The sequence below is a fragment of the Trachemys scripta genome, chromosome 1 (genome assembly GCF_013100865.1).
Source record: "Trachemys scripta elegans isolate TJP31775 chromosome 1, CAS_Tse_1.0, whole genome shotgun sequence".
In the NCBI taxonomy this organism is placed as follows: Eukaryota; Metazoa; Chordata; order Testudines; family Emydidae; genus Trachemys; species Trachemys scripta.
The window spans coordinates 211,798,432-211,818,549 of NC_048298.1; the positions used below are offsets into that span (position 1 = coordinate 211,798,432).

At 43.5% G+C, this 20,118-nt stretch overlaps 1 protein-coding gene across 9 annotated transcripts in view; it reads right to left on the reverse strand.

Moving 5' to 3' along the window:
- The window catches only part of REPS2 (RALBP1 associated Eps domain containing 2), a 113,310-nt gene that overhangs the window by 14,486 nt on the left and 78,706 nt on the right, over positions 1 to 20,118 (reverse strand). For 4 of the 9 annotated variants that reach the window (XM_034756144.1, XM_034756127.1, XM_034756118.1 and 1 more), the window contains exons 15-16: positions 15,816 to 15,877; positions 14,043 to 14,123 (exon numbers count right to left, since the gene is read on the reverse strand). In XM_034756144.1, the coding sequence (XP_034612035.1) occupies positions 14,043 to 14,123; positions 15,816 to 15,877 (143 nt within the window). The remainder of the gene's footprint in view (positions 1 to 14,042; positions 14,124 to 15,815; positions 15,878 to 20,118) is intronic. The other 5 variants (XM_034756180.1, XM_034756170.1, XM_034756161.1 and 2 more) reach the window with 2 other exon arrangements.

Here is a 20,118-nt window from a genome sequence, read left to right on the forward strand (position 1 = left end):
TGTGCGGCTACATTTAAAGGGTTAAGTCCCGGCTCCACAGGCGTCAATGGCAAAACTCCCATTAACTTTAGTGGGGCCTGGATTTCACCTAAAGACTCTTACCAATAATTTATCAAGCATGGAATAACCTATTCTGTTATTGCTGACAGACTCTTGCTGAGAGACTTTGGAAGCAATGACAGTCCCTACATTATCACGATCTAGAGCAGTCGAAGTTACTTCAATGCCTCTGATTCAATGCAAACCATAAATCAAACCATGTCAGAATTAGATATAGATTATAACATATTTAAAGAGGGGCTTTATCATACCACTTCCACTCCCTTCACAACAGAAGCATGGAAGCTGGTGGGGAAAGGAAGCTCTGTCGTGTTTGCTAGTGCTCTACAACTGAAAGGGGTAGAACTAATGCTAGGAGAGGGATTTGTGATCTTCCTTTAAATTCATATGTAATTCCTCAAGACAGAAGGGAAAATAAAATGCGATGGCTGACAAGATTTCCCTTTCCCTCCTTCAAGTATGGTACATTTGAACTGCAAACCAATGCTAAAAAGAATTTGCCAATGTGTACTAACATTTTGATTCCGAAAACCTTCCAGGTATCGCTAGGCTGAGATAATAACTGAAGGCTCCTGACATACAGAGGAATGAAAGGGGGGAAAGGGCACACACTGCTGAATCACTGAAATCAAGGATTTAATTTTTTCTTAATAAAACATGTTTCTCTGTTATCCAGCGAAACAAACAATAGATTCCCTACTTTCCGGAACCATTTCTTGTGTAACTGAAAGAAATTCAGGACCAAAACACAGGCTTCAGTGGCTTGGCAACAGCATATCGGGCAGGCACTCCAGGCATATAAATTCTAATGAATGATCTTGGGACAGCAGAGCTCAAATGCATCACGGAGGCAATGAATTTGGACACTGGGGGAATGAAAATCTCTGCCCTCACCCACATTCCTTTGATAAAGGGTTGATTCACAGAGAAAAACCAATGATGATGGCCCCAGAGGAAGCCATGTGATATGTCCTCCTGCTCAGAAGAAATGTACGGAAGGGGACCACATGTAACTGAGTGAGAAAGGAAGCAGGAAAAAAATCAAGTAAAAGATTCTAGGAGGATAGTTTGAGATGGAAGGAAGAGATACCCAGAGAAGCACCATTTGGTTCTGACTACTGATTAGATTTTGGCAGGTGCAAAAAGGATCATACTTCAGTTGCAAAGCTACAGCGCTTTACTCCCCTCATCCCCCCGCCACCGACTGCCTTCACACACACACACACACACACACACACACACACACACACACACAGAGGTTGGGATTTGCAAAAGTGCTCAGCTCCCATTGAAGTCAATGGTAAAACTCTCACTGAAGTTAATGGGAGCAGAGCTAGGCTGCCTTTGACCATCCCAACCTACAACTAAACTGATCCAAACAGAAAGGCCTCACAGCAGAACAATGCTACTTAAATAATATTTGTAAAAGGAAAGAAAAAAGTACAAGTTTTGGACACTATCAGATGCAAATATTGAACCAAGTGTTGATGCCAATGCTAAAGGAAAATATTTCAGAATTTCCTGCCAATCTGATGACAAAGCAATTTTTATGTTTATTGGCTATTTGAGTGCTGTGGGCATGGGCCACCCATTAGAATAACAGCTTCAGTGATTGCAGGGCTACATTTCTATTGTACTATTCGCTGCTGTCAAAAGGCATTGGTGTTGGTACCGCCCTGCCTATTCATTTGTGATCATGAGGATCATACCCCAGTGTGGAATGCGGATCTCACAATACAATTGGGTACGGCTAACTAGAGAGGTCAGATGGTTAAATACATACACAGATTTTATAAAAGAAAGGAATCAGTTCTGGTACAGGAGCTGATGTAAAATGAATACAACCACTGGTTGTCGTGTCCTTAAAGTGCCACCTAGTGGTATTTAGAACAGGTGATTACTGTGTTTCTCAGAACACAGTCCGCACAAGAGATGCATGCATATTCATCAGCTTGGGACTGATCTAATGGTTCTGAATTCATTCACAAGCAGGGGTGAAAGTAAGGCGCTACAGGCCGGTACGGCATACCGGTAAAAAGTGGTTGCCTGTACCGGCCCATACCGCTGACTTTAAAGTGCTGCTGCTCCTTTTGCCCACCCCCACCCCCACCCTCCTGGCTGTCAGCAACCCTGCCAGGTCCCTACTGTCAGTGCCGCCGATGGGGGGGGGGGTGTCACAAAAGGGGCAGCAACATTAAAGTGCTGCCGCAGCAAAAGGACCCTACTTACAGAGCTGCCACAGCAGCGCTTTAACATCCCTGCCCCTTTTGCCCCCCCGAGGCCGCCGACAGGGGTGGGGGAGGGGGAAAAGGAGCAGCTACCAAGGGGCTGGCGATTTAAAAGGGCCTGAGGCTCCGGCCACTGCGGGTAGCTGCAGTGGCCGGAGCCCTGGACCCTTTAAATTGCTGCTGGAGCCCCAGGGGATGCGGGTGGGCTGGCTGGGGGATACTGACCCCCCCAGCCTTGCCCCTTCCGGGGGGGGTGGGGGAGAGCTGCCCCCCCCCCCATCGGTAAGAGAGAAATTTTACTTTCACCCTAGTTCACAAGGCAGGCGGACAACAGGCTACACTGGAGACAGCGTGTATGAACTCTTCTGAACTTTCCATTTCCTCTTATAAAAAGGAAGCCTGGTCTATACCTAAAAGTTTTCCTAACATAGCTACGTTAGGTGTATGAAAAAAAAATCGGCCCCCTAACCAACACAGCTATGCCAGCAAAAGCCCTAGGGTAGAAGCAGTTATACCAGTAATAAAGTCTTTTTACCAGTATCACTTATTTTGTTCGGGGAACTGGTATAAGATATAGCAGCAAAAGCATTTCCCCTCACTGATCCCACTCAGATTTTAAAGGAATAGTCATACAGACAACGGGTGTGTTACTTTTTCATGAGCTGCCTCTGCTGGGGATTTCCCCTTTGAGGAAGATCCAGAGAAGAGTTAACAGTCAGGAGGGCCTGGGCAATACCAGAGACATAGTAGACCTGAGGGGATTCATGGGATTTTGGAGCCAGACCTCTTTCCTCATGGAGGTAGCAATCTCTCTCTCCCCAGTAAAAAAATGCAGAGGATACTCCGCAAGAAGCAGCTACAGGTATTCATCTACATGGGAATGATCTGGTCTAAAGTTATTTCAGAAACAGTGTGGCATTTACAATGACAGCTTTTTTCTTTTGGCAGGGGATTTCACCCCCATTCATTTCACTGCCTTCACCTTTGGGCCCTACATAGCAGCACCTCTCTCTCTTGCTATGGGCTGAGTGCAAGTTGCTCCAGAATATGTCACAATGCCACTCTGAGCAGCTGCTATGGAGCACGGGGAGAAGGTGATCACTGACGAGCAATGTGAGGTGTGCGCCCTCTATTCTATTCCATTCTAACTCTTTTACCATGCTCATCAGTGAATACCTGGGCACCCCTCCTTCATTCGGGAGCTGAGCAACATTTTCCTTGCATTTAAGTTGTAAAGTGGTGCTTACATGCTGAAGACTTTCAGACTCTACAGTAGAAGACTGAAGTCTTTAGCACCAAGGAAGAATTCCTCATATCATAGAGTTGTAAAATCACATAGGAAGCAGATATCAAGGGACATGATGGAAAGGGGCCATGACGGGGACGCTCTACAGTGCAGGGTTAAAGTGAGGGAGCTGCCGAATGCCTACCACAAAGCCCACGAGGCAAACAGCCGCTCCGGTGCTGCCCCCATGACCTGCCATTTTTACAAAGAGCTGGACGCGATACTTGGGGGTGACCCCACCTCCACTCTGAATACCACCAATGGACACTTCAGAGCCTAGTCCAACAAGGCAGGAGGAGGAGGAAGCTAGGTGGGCTGGTGCTAGAATTGGAATATGCATCCCATCTATCGCCCCTCTGCAGTTAGGGAAACCCATTTGTGCAAAGCCAGATACAATGTCATGCATGTTACCCAGAGTCACGGTTCTTCTGAGCAGGATGCGATTAATGGCCCTGCAAACTTGCATCAACACGATTCCAACTGTTGACTTCCCCACTCCAAACTGCTTAGGGACCGATTGGTAGCTGTTTGGAGTTGCCAGCTTCCAGATTGCAATAGCCACCTGCTTCTTCACTGGCAGGGCAGCTCTCAATCTCGTGTCCTTGCGCTGCAGGGTGGGGGCGAGCTCAGCACACAGTCCCATGAAAGTGGCTTTTCTCATCCGAAAGTTCTGCAGCCGCTGCTCGTCATCCCAGACTTGCAGGACGATGTGATCCCATCACTCAGTGCTTTCTTCCCCAAGCCCAAAAGCGGCGTTCCACAGTGGTAAGCATGTCTGTGAATGCCACAAGCAATCTCGTGTCGTATGCGTTACTCAAGTCGATATCATCGTCAGAGTCCTCACTGACACTTTGGATCTTAAAGAATAACTCAACTGCCAAACGTGATGTGCTGGCGAGACTCGTCAGCATATTCCTCAGCAGTTCAGGCTCCATTCCCGCAGACCGAAAGAGAAGACAGAGTGCGCAGCACAAAAAACATTGAAAGATGGCGCCAATTGTGGACGGAAGCACAGGAATTGCTGGGATGTGAACCGATGCATCACGGGGCGTTGGGACAGGACCCAGAATGCCCCGTACCCTCCACCCTCTTCCCACAAGCCACAGCACCGGAATGGGAAGAGGTGCTCTGTGGGATAGCTGCCCACAATGCACTGCTCCCAATGCTGCTACAAGTGCCACAAATGTGGCCACACCAGTATGCTTGCAGCTGTCAATATGGACAGACTGCAGCGCTTTCCCTACTGCGCTCTCCGAAGGCTGGTTTAACTCAAAGCACTCTACATTTGCAAGTGTAGCCATGCCCTAAGAAGCTTCCATTATAGAGGAATGTATTAGCAAGGCTCAGATCTCAATCTCCTACTGAGCGATCAAACTTGTAGCTCAGCAGCCAATATTAAGTTTTCCCTAATGGACAGAGAAGAGGACAGTGTCAGGGCCCCTGATTTTTATTCAGACACTCACTACTTCATTCTGTGACCCTGGGCCAGTCAGCCATAATAACCTCTCTACTGTTATCAGTAACGACATCTATCTGAAGGGTTGTTGCAAGACTTGCTTAATTGTTTAGTACTTTGAAGTCCTCAGATGACAGGTTTAGATAAATGCAAAAATTACATTATTTTACATTTCATTTTTGTTTTTAGGTTCTGGTCCTCACTCCTCAAGCAAAGCAGGATTATACATAGATTCCACCCTCACTTTGCTAGAAGGAAGTGCATGATTGACCGTCCAAAGCAAAACAGATAACACACTTCATATTTCAGTTATATTGAAACATTTCTGCGGGAGAGAAATACATATGGAGGGCCTGATCTTGCCAACACTTACAGGAGTGCTGGAACAATTTTTATAGTGGGGGTGCTGAGAGCTATTGAACCAAACTATAAAACCCTGTATATGATGGAAACCACTTCAAGCCAGGGGGTGTGGCAGCACTCCTCGTTCCAGCACATATGAACACTTATGTACAAGAGTAACTTTGCACATGTTAGTAGCCCAACTGAAGTCAATGAGACTATTCAAGTGAAAAAAGTTACCCATATGTGCAAAAGCATTCACAGGATCACCCGATGCTGATCACTTATAGCACCACTTCTTCAATTTACAAAGAGGGGAGTGCAGAAGAGCTTATCTGTAAGGTGAGGTGGACTACTCATGCTTTACACTCTAATTATACCCTTCTGTCACTTACAAATAGATTAATTTTGAGGGGCAGCTTTTTCTCCTTTCTAAATGTTCACATATTTGTGTTTCAAACCAATTTTTCTGTTTAAAGGCTATTTCCAAAAAAACCAAGCCTTCTCCCTTCAGTTTCGGTCAGCCTGGTATATGCCACATTGAACTGTCAATTCTTTTTACAGCTTGTTACAAAAACTGTAAGTGATAAGGCAGAAAGAAAACCTATAGGGATGCAAATGCAACAAGCTGCCAAGATCTTAGAGTGCTGACTGCTTTCTCAGCACTGTGCAATCCTGAAATTTTGATAAGCGCTTTTTTAAAAAATGCTATCTGAGAGCTGGTGATAAGGTTTGGGGAAAAGGCAGTAAATATGCACAAAGTGGCCACAATGTTCAACCCAACTGCAAGTAATGCATGGGACCCAGATGGAAACATTAACAATCTGCTTTAATACTCCACTTTCACAGAACCATATTAATATAAGCTGAAAGGGGGCATGTGCACTCTGTTAGAGACACAGGCATATGATTCTCATTTAAACAATTTTTGCAGCAAAATAAATCATAAAAAAAATTAATTTTGTAAGAGATTTGTCTCCCTATGGAAACCACTTTAGAAAAGGTTTCATTGCATCTGTCACTTGAACCCCAAAATAACTTATTAAATGTGCTGGTCGCTATCATTTTAAACCCTTTTTATTTTTCTGGTCTGGCTATTCTGGATTTAAGATATAATTTTCCCCTGACAGAGGAGGATAATCCACTTGTATTGTATTCAAAGTGACAGATGGCAGAATATTTCATACTACAGACGATTTATAGTTTTATTACAGTCACAGTCTTCTTTAGCATCTAACACATTGATTATACATCATATGTTAATCCCGAGCAAATAGGGTGGACTGTATCAATCCTTTATAAAACAATTCCTTTTTTCTAATACAATGTTTGGATATACAGGCTAAAAAAAGGGTTTACCATGAGTTAATAATGTAAGAAAAGATTCGCTCTACTTGAACCACTCCGTATGCAAGTACTAGGTTGCCATAACCTCAATACATTATTTCCTTTTGATTTCTAAAACAAAAATGTACTTATCTAGAGCTCTAGATGTCCTGCCAGCACTTACAATCGCATGCACAAATGTCATCAAGATTCAATATAAAAAAGCACGCCAATTAGCCTAATGTTTAAACAAAAACACAGCCACAATAGAATAATAGAAACAAATCAACATATTCTGTCCCTTTCACTCAATGCCTTTACTTTCCCTGAATACCAGTGCGAACAGATAGGTCATGCTAGATCCCCTAAAGGTCAGCAGACTTGGGCTATTTGGAACCAAAGGGGGGGAGAAGAGAATTCCACATTCAAGGGACGCTCACAGAGATTATCCTGTTGACAGCTCTGTTTTTAATTCTGGTAGTATTAAAATGGAATGCATTTTCTTATTTATCACACATGAAGGGGCCTGGTTCCAAAGACCATTAAATTCAGCAGAATGACTCATTGATTTCAATGGTAATTGGATAGTTGATTAATAATTATTTAGACCCTGATTAAAGGAAGCACTGAAGTCTGTGAATAGAGTTAGATAGTAGATATCATTGTTAACGTTTAAAAAAGGAATAGTGTGAAAACTTTAAGGAATTATCCAGTACCAGACTACATTTTTAGAACTAAATGTTCTAACAGTTATAAAAATAATAATGTCTCAGTTTTCAAATGTAACTCATTTCAAATTAAATAATTGAAAATCGTTTTTTTCATTACTGACTGTTCCTGACAAGCCTTGTGTTCAGGATCCATTTTTGCACTGATGTTATCACAGCTACTGAGAAAAGATTTGCACTGATTTAGGGTTTGTGATGTCATGAGCAGTTCCATGACATGGTATCCTGATCTCAGAAGTAAAATTAGAAAGAAATATTTTTTCAACTATTTTGCTTTTAAAAATTACAGATACAAGATTGTGAACTCTCTTTGTCTATGCCAGGGGTGGGCAAACTACGGCCCAGGGGCCGCATATTATTTTAATTTTAATTTTGATTTTAATCTGGCCCTTTGAGCTCCAGCTGGGAAGTGGGGTTGGGGGCTTGCCCCGCTTTGCGCGGCTGCTGGAAGCAGCAGCATGTCCCCCCTCCGGCTCCTACGCATAGGGGTAAACGCCACCCAGAGCCTGCACCCCTGACCCCCTCCCATGCCCCAACGCCCTGACCCTCTCCAAACCCATCGGTCCCAGCCCAGAGCACCCTCCTGCATCCTCAACCCCTCATCCCCAGGCCCACCCCAGAGCCCGCACCCCCCAGCCAGAGCCCTCACCACCCCTGCACCCCAACCCCCAATTTCATGAGCATTCATGGCCCGCTATGCAATTTCCATACCCAGATGTGGCCCTCGGGCCAAAAAGTTTGCCCATCCCTGGTCTATGTGCTACAGTCCCTGCTGAAATGGGGCCCCAATCTGATTGTGACCTTCAGGTTCTGATTCAGTACTCACTGAAAGTAATAGAAAGACTCTCACTGACTTCCAGCAACTTGGATCAGGCCCTTAGATGCTACTGGAAAATAACAATAATTTATACTTTCACAGCTAAATTGCGTAAACCTTACTTACACTGGTGAGAACGTAGTGATATAATAATCAAATTAACCTCATTGAGTAAGTGCTTCCGAAGGTGAAGAAAGGCTACCAAACATTTATAAGGGTTGCACAATCTAACCTTCAGTCTACAGAATACCGTATTAGAAACTCAAGATTTTAATCTTTTAAGGCTCTGCAGCTCACCAGTCCTCTGGTGTTAATGACTTCTAAACTATTCCATTTATTTTAAAGAATTTGCCAGAAGCTGGGAATGGGCGACAGGGGATGGATCACTTGATGATTACCTGTTCTGTTCATTCCCTCTGGGGCACCTGGCATTGGCCACTGTCGGAAGACAGGATACTGGGCTAGATGGACCTTTGGTCTGACCCAGTATGGACCTTCTTATGTTCTTATTTACTTGAGTGCGTGTATACTTTTTAATCAATGTGTGCCGAAATCACCAGTACAAACGTGAAAATAGTAATCAAGTTTCAAAAATAAATTACAGAAGAATCAGCATCAATTTACAAAACCAACAATTTTGTAAACCAGACTATGGGAGAGGAGGCTAGGAATAATTGGTTTTTCAGCCAAAATATATAGTCCCTCATTTTCCACGTCTCCCCTCATGTAGTACGTGCAGGACTTGAGATGTATAGTGATTTATGCAGTGGAAGATACCAGTATAGTGCAATTTAAGTTAGGAGTGCTAATTTAAGTGTGATATATGCTGCATTTATTTAGCTGACTCTGGATAAAACCCTGAACACCTATTTTCTGTTCAGTGTACCTCGATAATTCCTATTAAAATTAATGTGCTAATAAATCCCCCACACTATGCAGCTGTTGAAACCAGCTCCTGTAGACCCAGAAGCCAACTGTAATAAGGTATTGTTTTGTTTTACATAAAAGAATATGGGCCCTATCTAATCTTTGGGTGCACATGCTCAGTTCAGTTCAAACGGAACCTCATTCATGTGTGTTCAAAGTCAATTCCAGTTGTCAATATATATTGTTACAAATTGTTATTTTGCTTAGTTGATTAATAATTTCATCCCTACTCTCCATCATTATTAGCATGGATCCCTGCTGCCACTAAATAACATGTATTTTGTTTGTATACATTGGCCAGCTTGTCTCCCTAACCTTCTCTTATTATTAACTGTTTGTATTACTGTAGTGCCTAAGACCCCAGTTCTGGACCTGGACATCACTGTATTTGGAACTGTACAAACACAGAACAAAGAGACAGGCCCAGGCCCAAAGAGCTTAGAGCAGTAGATACTGGACAATCTAGTTAGACTTATTCCATCCCTCCTTAATTACTGATCCTTCGAGTTATCAGCTGTAGACACAAGGAGGAAAATTTGAAAAAACACGTTTATATCTAAGAAAATGTTGCAGGAGGAGTATGTACAAAAACCACCACTGGGTATTATACAAGATAGCAGTGGAACTACATACACCCAATATTAGAAGGAAACACACTAGATCTGTAGATGGAAAATACTTCAAAATAATTTATTAGCCAAAACAGAAGACTAGCCTTTGTGTAAATCTACTTCTATTAAAAATCAGAGGGGCAGCCGTGTTAGTCTGGATCTGTAAAAGCAGCAAAGAGTCCTGTGGCACCTTATAGACTAACAGACGTATTGGAGCATGAGCTTTCGTGGGTGAATGCATCCAAAGAAGTGGGTATTCACCCACAAAAGCTTATGCTCCAATAGAAATAGAAAAGAAATAGAAATTAATGGAGATATCCCATCTCCTAGAACTGGAAGGGACCTTGAAAGGTCATTGAGTCCAGCCCCCGCCTTCACTATCAGGACCAAGTACTGATTTTGCCCCAGATCCCCAAGTGGCCCCCTCAAGGATTGAACTCACAACCCTGGGTTTAGCAGGCCAATGCTCAAACCACTGAGCTATCCCTCCCCCCCCCCCCCAATACGTCTGTTAGTCTATAAGGTGCCACAGGATTCTTTGCCGCTTCTATTAAAAATTCTTTCCAGCAAACTTTCACATTGACTTGGGCAAACTTGGATTGCCTTTAAAAAATACAGAAACACAATATCAGTGAATGAAGGTAATGCAGCTGATGTAATATATTTGGATTTTAGTAAGCATTTGATACTGTGTTTCACAAAATCTTACAGGAAAAATTAATTCAAATTGGCTTACAGAGGAAAACAGAGATGTGGATTGTAAACTGGATTAAGAGACCATAAACAATAGCTTGGATACACTACAGTATCTAAGCACTGATGAAAGGCAAATTTATTTATTGCAGTTACCACAGGAACACTGAGATTGATTTCAGAGCATTAGGAAAAATGTTGGTGAAAATTATATTGAAACAGGGGTCCATTGTGTGAAATGATACAGATGAGGATTGGACTCAGTGCAGACTCTGACAACAGATAAGATCACAGAGGACATGGGTTACAGTAGTTCCTCAGGGAAAGTCAAGAAGAAGTATATGCATGGTTAATCAACCACATCCTCAAGTTCTATAGATAGATGACAAGGATGCATGCACACCCACAAATTTACCTACAGGGCTACGAGTGACAGAGTCCTGGGGAACAAACCCAGCTGCCATTTCCCTCATTATTAGCTCACCCGAAGACAACATTCCCAACTCCTTTAGGCCCAAGAGAGGGGCTGAGGAACAAGGCCAGTTTAAGGCAATGCAGTGCACTAACGACAGCTCTGGCAAACACTTCCAGAGCTCTGCCCCCATGGCTCTGTACCCAGCCACACCCTTCCCTAGTTGAAGTGATGATAACAGAACCCTCCTTCCCCTCCCAGGCAGCAACAGCGGTATGATGATCCTTTCTACACCAGAGAAGAAGCAAGATGGGCCCCCTCTGCCTCCTAAGAGGCATGAGTGGCAGCAGCCCCCCCCCCACACACCACCACTAATATTTACCCCAATAACCAGGGTATATCTGCTTTGGTTGGTGGGCAAGGCCTGCTGCATTCTTCTCCTTCTGCTACATGCAGAGTCCTCTGCTGGGTTGGCCTTGTCGGGGGCACCCAGAGCTGCAAGCCATTTTGATGCATGGGACAGTGCACATCACTCGGAGCTGTTGTTTCAAGCTGTCTGCAGATTCAGGCAAACATCTCTGCATCGGTTACATTTGGGGGGCATAGCCCATACAATTTCAAAATTTTCTTCACAACTATGAAATCTAGCAACTTTCCTTTTTTAAAAAAAAATAAGAACTGAGATTCAGATGTAATCACAACATTCCAGGAGCAGAGGTCCTTGACATAGGCCTCTGGTGCCTATGTAAGGTGGCCAACTTTTTAATTTGTGAAAACTGGACACTGAGTGCCGGAACTTCCCCCGCCCCCTGCTCTGCCTCTTCCCCCGAGGCCCTGCCGCCCACTCCTCTTTCCATCCCACCGTCGCTCGCTGCTCTTTCCATCATCCTCCCCGGCCAACTGAGCAGGGCTCTAGGGGGGGAAGTGTGACTGGGCAAGACGCTGGAGAGAGAGAGACAGACTCTGGGGGTGAGTAACTGGGGCAAGATGGGGGAGAGAGAGCCAGGCTCCGGAAGTGGGGGGTGACTGGGGCAGGCTGGGGGAGGGAGAGGCATGCTCTGGGGGTAGAGGAGTGAGTGGGGCAGGAAGACCAATGCTCGGGGCAGGACCAGGGAGCCGCCAGAACCTCTCTCTGCGGTAGCTGTTGCTGAGTGCTCCTCCAGGCTTCAGCAGCAGCAGCAGCTGCTCTTCCTGCCCCCCAGCGGCAGAGGTGGTTACTACAAGTAACTGGACTTTTAGTGTCCGGTCAGCACTGCTGACTGGACCCTGACAGGTTCCCTTTTCAACCAGACTTTCCAGTCGAAACCCAGGCACCTGGCAACCCTATGCCTTAATCCAGCCATGATGGGTTTTATTTAATAGGAAAAAAGGGTACTTTGCCTGGAAAGCAGGACCAGGGTTGAGGATACCAGTGCTATATCTGCCCAAAGCTATTAAGTGTGCTATAACCGCCCAATGGCCCAATCCTGCTTATCCACCATTTAGCTAAGATGAAGTATAAATCAATAAATAATGTGGTGGGTTGCATGTGGGCACAGTGCAATGAATTTCTGACACAACCAGAAGTGTTTAGTGCTATGAATTACTGTGTTGTTTCAATAATATAGTGAGGTTGGCTGTCTGGGAAGTACTGGCAGGAAGAGGGAAGTCTAACAAAAAAGCTGAAACAATTTCTGAAAACTACAAAAGTACAGGACCAAAGCTAAAGCTCCATTTCTACATTGTTATTGATTACTCTCACACAGGAGAGTCTGCCCAATTAAAATATAATTACTAAACTTCTATCCTACCATAACTTGCTGATGCACAACAGTACCTGGAGTCCAGTGAATCCCTTAACTTCATTCTATGAGTATGTCTTAACTGCACAGTTAAACTGGGCTCTTACTAGGTTTAGCCCACACTCCCCTACCATCTACACAGGAAAACCTCTGGACTGGTCTGGAGAGTCTTTAAGCCCAGACTAGTTTACACAGCTGTGGGGTGGATTAGAACCTGAGCTCCACTTTCACTTGGGTTGGAACCCTCTCACTTTGCAGTGAGAATGCCAGTTAACTCACGCAAGTACTGATAGTCCTCAAACCCTTCCCACAATTTCCCCTGAAGGACAAAGTTCTCCCACAACTGACCTGGAAAGAATCATAGAAAGTCTCAACACAAAGACCCATGGGCTATGCTCCCAGACACACATGGGTGAATGCAGAAACAGCGAGGGTGCAGTAACATAGGTGGGGCTTTCCTGTGGGAACTCTCACCCTGGACTAGGCTAAGGTGGGTGCCAATCACCCAAGTTAACTGTGCAGGGAACACATACTCTAAACACGTAACCAATCCTAGCTGCCTCCCAGTCATCCATGGAAAACTCCAGTCTTCAGAATAAATTGTTTCCCTCTTCGTACACTCCGTCAATTGATTTACAAAACAATGCCAAAATAATCACACCATAAGCATGCACAAGTGGTGCAGGGCAGCCTTAAAATACTTGGGACACATTTCATCTGTGAGTCAGGATGCATAGCTATATATGGAGATTGAAATGTTAAGGCAATAAAAAGAATTTCCAATAACACTGTAGAAAATTAGTTGAAACAGAAATTTAAGAAGAGCAAGATACGTCCTAAAACAGGTAAAAGCTGAGCATGTCACGCCAGTTTCAATGTTTTACTTCAGTTCTTCCTGATCCTGCCTCTATTCTGAAAACAGATTGGCTTCGCTTGAATTTATTCATGCTATTTAAGTCAAGGGCCTCATTTGGGTAATGTAATCCATATGTTTGTTATAGCTGTGCTTGCTATAATTAAGGATCAGATAAGTTGAATTATGAACCCCATCCTCTATATACAATCTTGACCATTTAAAGGCACATTTTGATGACTAGGCACAGAAGATGTGAGTAAGGATGCAGCTGACATGGTCTAAAATATTATTAAATTATTTTTCAATTCAAAGTCAAAATAACAGTATTCTGAGAAGGTAGAGATATCTTTTTTTTACAACCCTGCTGTATTGCCCTCCAACCCCTGATAATTTTTAAAAGTAAAGTGTCATATGTTTCTCCAACACTATGTATTTTGCAAGGAATAGCGGATTGTAATGGGAGAGAAGAAAGCATTAGGAACTTTACATGGGAATTATAGTTTACAATTTTAGAGCGTACCTGTTCCTTTAGTCTGAATTCTACATAGCTGGATTTGGCCTGGGCAACAGGCTCGGTATTTGTGACATGGGGAGGACCCTGCTGGATATGGAAATACATATGAGTCTCTCCTGTTGCATGGTCAGAGAGAATAAAATCTAGTACATGCTGAGAAAATAAGCAATTAGCAAAAGTATTACCTGTAGCACTGGTTTGATCCTCAAGAAAAGGGTTTTGTTTTGCTTGTTTGTTTATTTTCCAGACAGCGGTGACTGTAAGACTTTTGAGTGTGAAAGGGTACAATGGAGATGGAGATGCAGTGAAAGGGTACAGCTGATGATGGCAGTGATATAAGGGAGGCAGGAAGCAATAATTCAGAGTAGAAGGGGGTGCGATGAATAGACACAACTTACAGGAGATTAGGCAAAGCAAAGCTTTGATGGATGCACTAAGGTGACCGGCTAAGGTTGTGGTTGGATCAAAGAAGACTTAAGGCAGCAATCTATATAATCCTCCAAATGAAGAATTTAGCAAATTCCAAAGATAATTTAGGGGAGAAAGGGGTGGAGAGAGAATTATTGTTTGTGACCCAGCAAATGGCCACCTTCCCTTTAGAGAACACATGCCCCAGCCTACCATTAGGGGGCACTATGCTGCTGGAGATTCTGACTTTTATTTGAGACTTGAAACTGAAGTCCTGACTGCTGATGGTCGACTCAAAGGTGCCAATGCACTTTTTACGGGGAGTCGGAATGTTAGCTCCACAGTGGTCAGGGACTCAGTTCTACATCTCATCTGAAAGATTAACATATAAAATAAATTGCCATGTAAGGCCAACTGGAGCCAATGGTATAAATGAGTAAAACAGCTAGACAGACATTTTTATAGAAGAGGATTAAGAGAGGTGGCAAACAAGGAGATGAAGATGCAATCACTATGATAGGTCTTGCTGAGCTAACTGGCCTTTGCGTATCCATCATTCCTTATGAACTGAAGAACCTACACATAGTACGTTCCTTGGGACGACTGCTCATGATTAGCTCCATTTAGGGTGACCAGATGTCCCGATAAAATCGGGACGGTCCCGATTTTTAGCTGTTTGTCCCATGTCCCGACCGATCTCTGGTCGGGACACAATTTGTCCTGATATTTTGCTCCTCTGGCAGCACTCAGCTTTTTTTTTTTGCCCCCCCGCCCCGGTGTCCTGAAATTTTCTTCATCTCATCTGGTCACCCTAGATCCATTTGCTTTACACAATGGTTGTGTGACACTGATGAACCAAAAGTCAGTAAATCACAGCATGCCACTCAGTAATGTAGCTAACGTGGGACTTATTTCCTTTTAGCATGACTTTTCACACTGATATGTAACATATCATAATGTGATATGCATTTGCTCCCTGCATTGCCGCCTTGACAGCATTTACAGCTTGAGAAGCAAGAAATAGGCTGGGAATCAAACCTGTGCCTTCCAGACAGCAAACACTACCATCAGGCTAGCTTTATGGCACAGCTTGTAAATTACAACGTTTTCTACTGGACATACCCAGCTCCACAACGATGAGCTGGAAGGAGTCAATAATACGACATCATGGCATACTGGATAGACAGACCAAACAAAGTTAATGTTATCCATACACAAAAAGCCTGACATTGTAAAGCATTCTGTAGATGAGTATTAGCTTTATAATGAGAATGGTTAGATATCTAAGCCTGCATGTATTTATTACCACAGTATAAAAACAACCACCACCACTGTACACCAATTATCCACATACTGAAATTCTGTACATACCTGTGATACAAAAGGCCTAGGGGGCAGGGCAGGTGGTGGTGGTAACCAACCTGACTTCACAGCTGAAATGAGAGAGAAACAAATAAAATTAACTAATACAACTAAAAACTAGACCAGCGGTTTGCAAACTTTTTGAGCTGAGCCCCCTCTTTGAGTTACAATTTTTGGATGCACCCCCCCAACCCAGACAAAAATAGACACATGCAAAAGTATGCTTGATAGCCTACTCATAAACCTAACAGAGACCTTGATGCCAACTTCTAATTAAATTACCTACACCTGTAAGTTTCAAAAACACAGACACTTACCAATTGCACAGTCAAGGTTTCCTCAGCAGTGGGCCGCTTCTACCTTGCAGTCAGGCTGCACCACTAGGGCAGGGCCAAAACCTGTCCCTCTGCCCCTCCCCCCCAGGTTTTCAGGGTGGGGGAAGGCATGAGCCACTGGGTCTGGGGGCAGAGCGAGTGCTGGGCGCAGAGACTGATGGGCACAGAAATCGGTATGGCCGCGGCAGATGTTTACACTGACCCAGAGGCTGGGTGGCCCACTGAGGTAAGTCAGGAGGGGGCCGTGGGAGAGCTGGCCTGGGCCCAGCCACCCGGTGCTGGCACGACACTTGGCATCCCCACTCGCCCCCTCCGCCCCCCGAACATTCCTTCATCCCCTCAGGAAGGCATGCCCCACAGTTTGAAAACCTCGGAACTAGACTATTTTCTCTGCTGACTGTCAGTGAACAGGTGGTTTTCAACATTTTTAATGATGAAAATCAACCTGGGTCTTTACTGAAAACAAATCTGAGCAAACACTGTTTGAAATCTCTTCCTGCTACAGCACACCCTCTGAAAAAGACCAGAGATTTAAATGCTATAAAAAGCTTACTGTTAAAATAGAAGGTAAAGATATATTCACTCAGCTGCATGCAGCTAAAACAATTTGACTGTAGTTAAAGTACAGAGCTGGGGTGAAAGTCTACTAAGTCTACTTATTTTTAGGACTCTGTTCTTTGTCATTAACATTACTGCCTTTTTAAAAAACTAATGCAGTGTACTAACGTAGACATTAGGGTTTGCTCAAGATAAAATACACTGACAAGTCACAAAGCCCAGTCAGAGAAGAAAATATCTCCCATGGAATTAGAATGGATGCTTAAGTGAAGCATACAGAGATCAGTTTTAGCTTTGATTTGTTTTGGTTTTTTTTGAGGGGAAAAATATTTTAACAGTCAATTTTGGGCCCCTTGGGTAATCTAACAAAGCAACATCATGCGATCTTTCATTCTGAGCCAGTGAACTGAGTTGGTAACAACCATGTGGGCCATCCATTATAATTCTCAATCTGGCTCTCATTAAATCCATAAAATCCATCTCAGGGCAGAACTGCAGGGAAGATGAGGCTTTGTAAAGGCAGCTGTGATAATTAACACATAGATATCAAGTGAATTTGATGGAAGTCTCGACTGATTTTCCCTTCTAAAGGCCCCTATGCTGCGTAGCCTTCCCACCGCTTGCCTTTGAAAAAATACGAGTCAGCCTATCTCAGATTTGTGTTTATTTGTAAAACCTAAAATGTAACACTAAACCAACAATTAAAATAAAACAGACCTTTTACTAGAATAGTGCTAAACAAGGGGTTATATATACACATTTATGTTTAGTTATATCCATATTCTAAAAGACCACATAGACCATTACAAGTTTTGTTACAGCATAACCATTTAACTTATTAAAATGCATTCGATCTAAAATTGTTCGTAAGTTTTCCCTAATGCAAACCTGTTCGTTTCCTTAAAAACAATAAAAAATAAAAAAGAGGATCTAAAGCACAAAGGCCCAGATTTTTTAAGTTATTTAGGCGTTGTTACACTCAGCGTCGCAACAATGGGATCTACGCTCCTAAGTGCCTAAATCCCTTTTGAAAATGAGATGCAAGTTCCTAAATCAGTTAGGTATTGCAACGCTGAGTGCAACAATGCCTAAATCGCTTTAAAATCTGGACCCAAATACACAGAGAAGTTCATGTAAAAATGCCTGGGTAAAACAATGAATACAGTTGTATTGGCTAACCACAGCTCCAGAGAGGTGTGTGACATACAAGATGGAAAAAACAAAGAAGTGCCAAACAGGGATGCAGAACTACTGAATCCTAATTTAGGCTACCTAGGGAAGCTGCTTATATACTGAAGGTATAAAAGACTATTCACAAAGTATCCAAACGGGCAAAGATTAAGTTACTAGAACCCTTCACCCCATGTTTAGTTAGATTTTTTAAAAGCCACTATACAGCTGTGATGTTTTCATCTGTCATCACTCACCTCATCCACCCAACTAGTCTTTGGGTGGGAGCAGAGGGGTGAGAAACCTTCCCTTTCCTTCCCGACCCCAGATTCCTGATTATTACTGTTTATTTAGTTCTGACAGTGTGCCTAGCAAGTACAGACTAATAGTCCCTACTCCAAGTGGAATCTAGTTCAGACACAAAAGCTCCCCAGGTCAGTCACACACATTCTATGTACAAGATGGTTGCATATGCTCAAAGTGATGAACTTATCTTGGGGAAATCTTGCAGGAGTCATGCTTAGGAATTAAACTGAAAAATCTGAATATATTTTACATTGCCTGATGTAGGAGAATGATAAGAATATCATCATCTATGGTTTTCCACAGACTTCAAAATATTTTGCAAAAGAAAAGAAGTGTTATCTCCATTTTACAGATGGAAAAGATGGAGACTGAGCTGAGGTGACTTGCCCAAGGTCACCCAGCAGATCAGTGGCAGAGCCAGCTAAAGAACACAGGTTATCTGATTCCCAGTGCCGTGCCCTATCCACTGGATCATACTGTGCACTGAGTGCTGAGAAATCAGATCGCTCACACCACAAAAGCAAGAAAGGAGCAATTTCTGAAGCCTAGGGAAACTCTTAGTTAGACTAACATCATGATATGCACCATTCAATAACAAGGTAGTAAAATCACCATAGGTCAAGTTCCTTCCAGTTGAGACTATTTCTTACAATTATGCTGTGGGAGCCAGAACTTAAAGCTACAGAGGACATTACCGTATGAGTGGCAGGACTGGCGAGGTAACCCAAACTCATGGGACTAGGCTGTGATGGAGTACAGTACTCATAGCCAATGGTCGTTGGTACTGCATACTGTGTTCGGTTGTTCCTTTAACTTTCTGACTAATTTGGCCCACTTCTTGTGCCTACTAATTTTCTGTTTATCTCTGACATGCCCTCATAGCCATTTGTAAAAAAAAAAAAAAGGCTCCTCACCTCCTCTTCATGCCAGAACTGTCTTTCATAGGCGCCAACTCGTGGGTGCTTTGGGGCTGGAGCATCCATAGAAAAAAAAATAGCTCCAGGGCTTAGCACCCACTGGCAGTCAGCTACCCCACCTCCCCGCTAGCGTCTCCTGCCCGCCAGCAGCACTGCCAATCAACTCTTTCCCTTCCCTCCCAGTACCTCCCGCCTGCCGCAATCAGCTGTTCCGTAGCTTGCAGGAGACACTGGGAGGAGAGGGGATGGGGCGCGCTTGGGGGAGGGGACACAACTGAGCGGGAAAAGGCAGGACAGGGGTGGGGCCTTAGGGGAAAGGGCGGAGTGGAGACAGGGCCTGAGCAGAGGTTGAGCACTCCCAGGGAAAGGAGGAAGGTGGCACCTGTGCTGTCTTTAACTCAACATTGCTCCAGAGAATACAGCATCTAGTGTGCATTCTGTATCCCCAACACTCATCATTGTATCACAGTGATACACTTGATCCCCAGAGAAATGATGAGATTCTGTACAGAGGAAATGAGTTTGCCCAACAGGGAAAGCATGTTCTGAAGTTGCTCCCAAGCTCAGAACTTGTACTTGGCACTCACACAACGCTGCCAGAATGGTCCACACAACCTTCCTTATTAAAATTACTTTACTCTGAAGTGCTCAAGTAGAGTACAGAGAATCTTATTTCAGCTTTTAAAATATGCCACATTTGAGAGTTTAGTATTTTAAGCTAGTGAGATACTTCACCATGCGAATTTGACCCAGTTTCCTCTTTTTTTTAATCCTACAAATTCTAACTTAAGCTATTCATGAAATATTCATAAAATCCCTGCTCTTTCAGAACATCTATGGCCTGTTGTTAGAAGGAAATCATGCTTATGTTAGCACAATTGCCAGAGAAGATTTGGAGTCAGCTGACTATCAAGAGGTAATAACTTCTTATAAAAACCATGCTCTGTTTTTTCCCAAAGGGCAATGAAAAGAGTGTTAATTACAGGTGATATTGACTTGGATCTTCTCAAATATCATTCCCCTAAA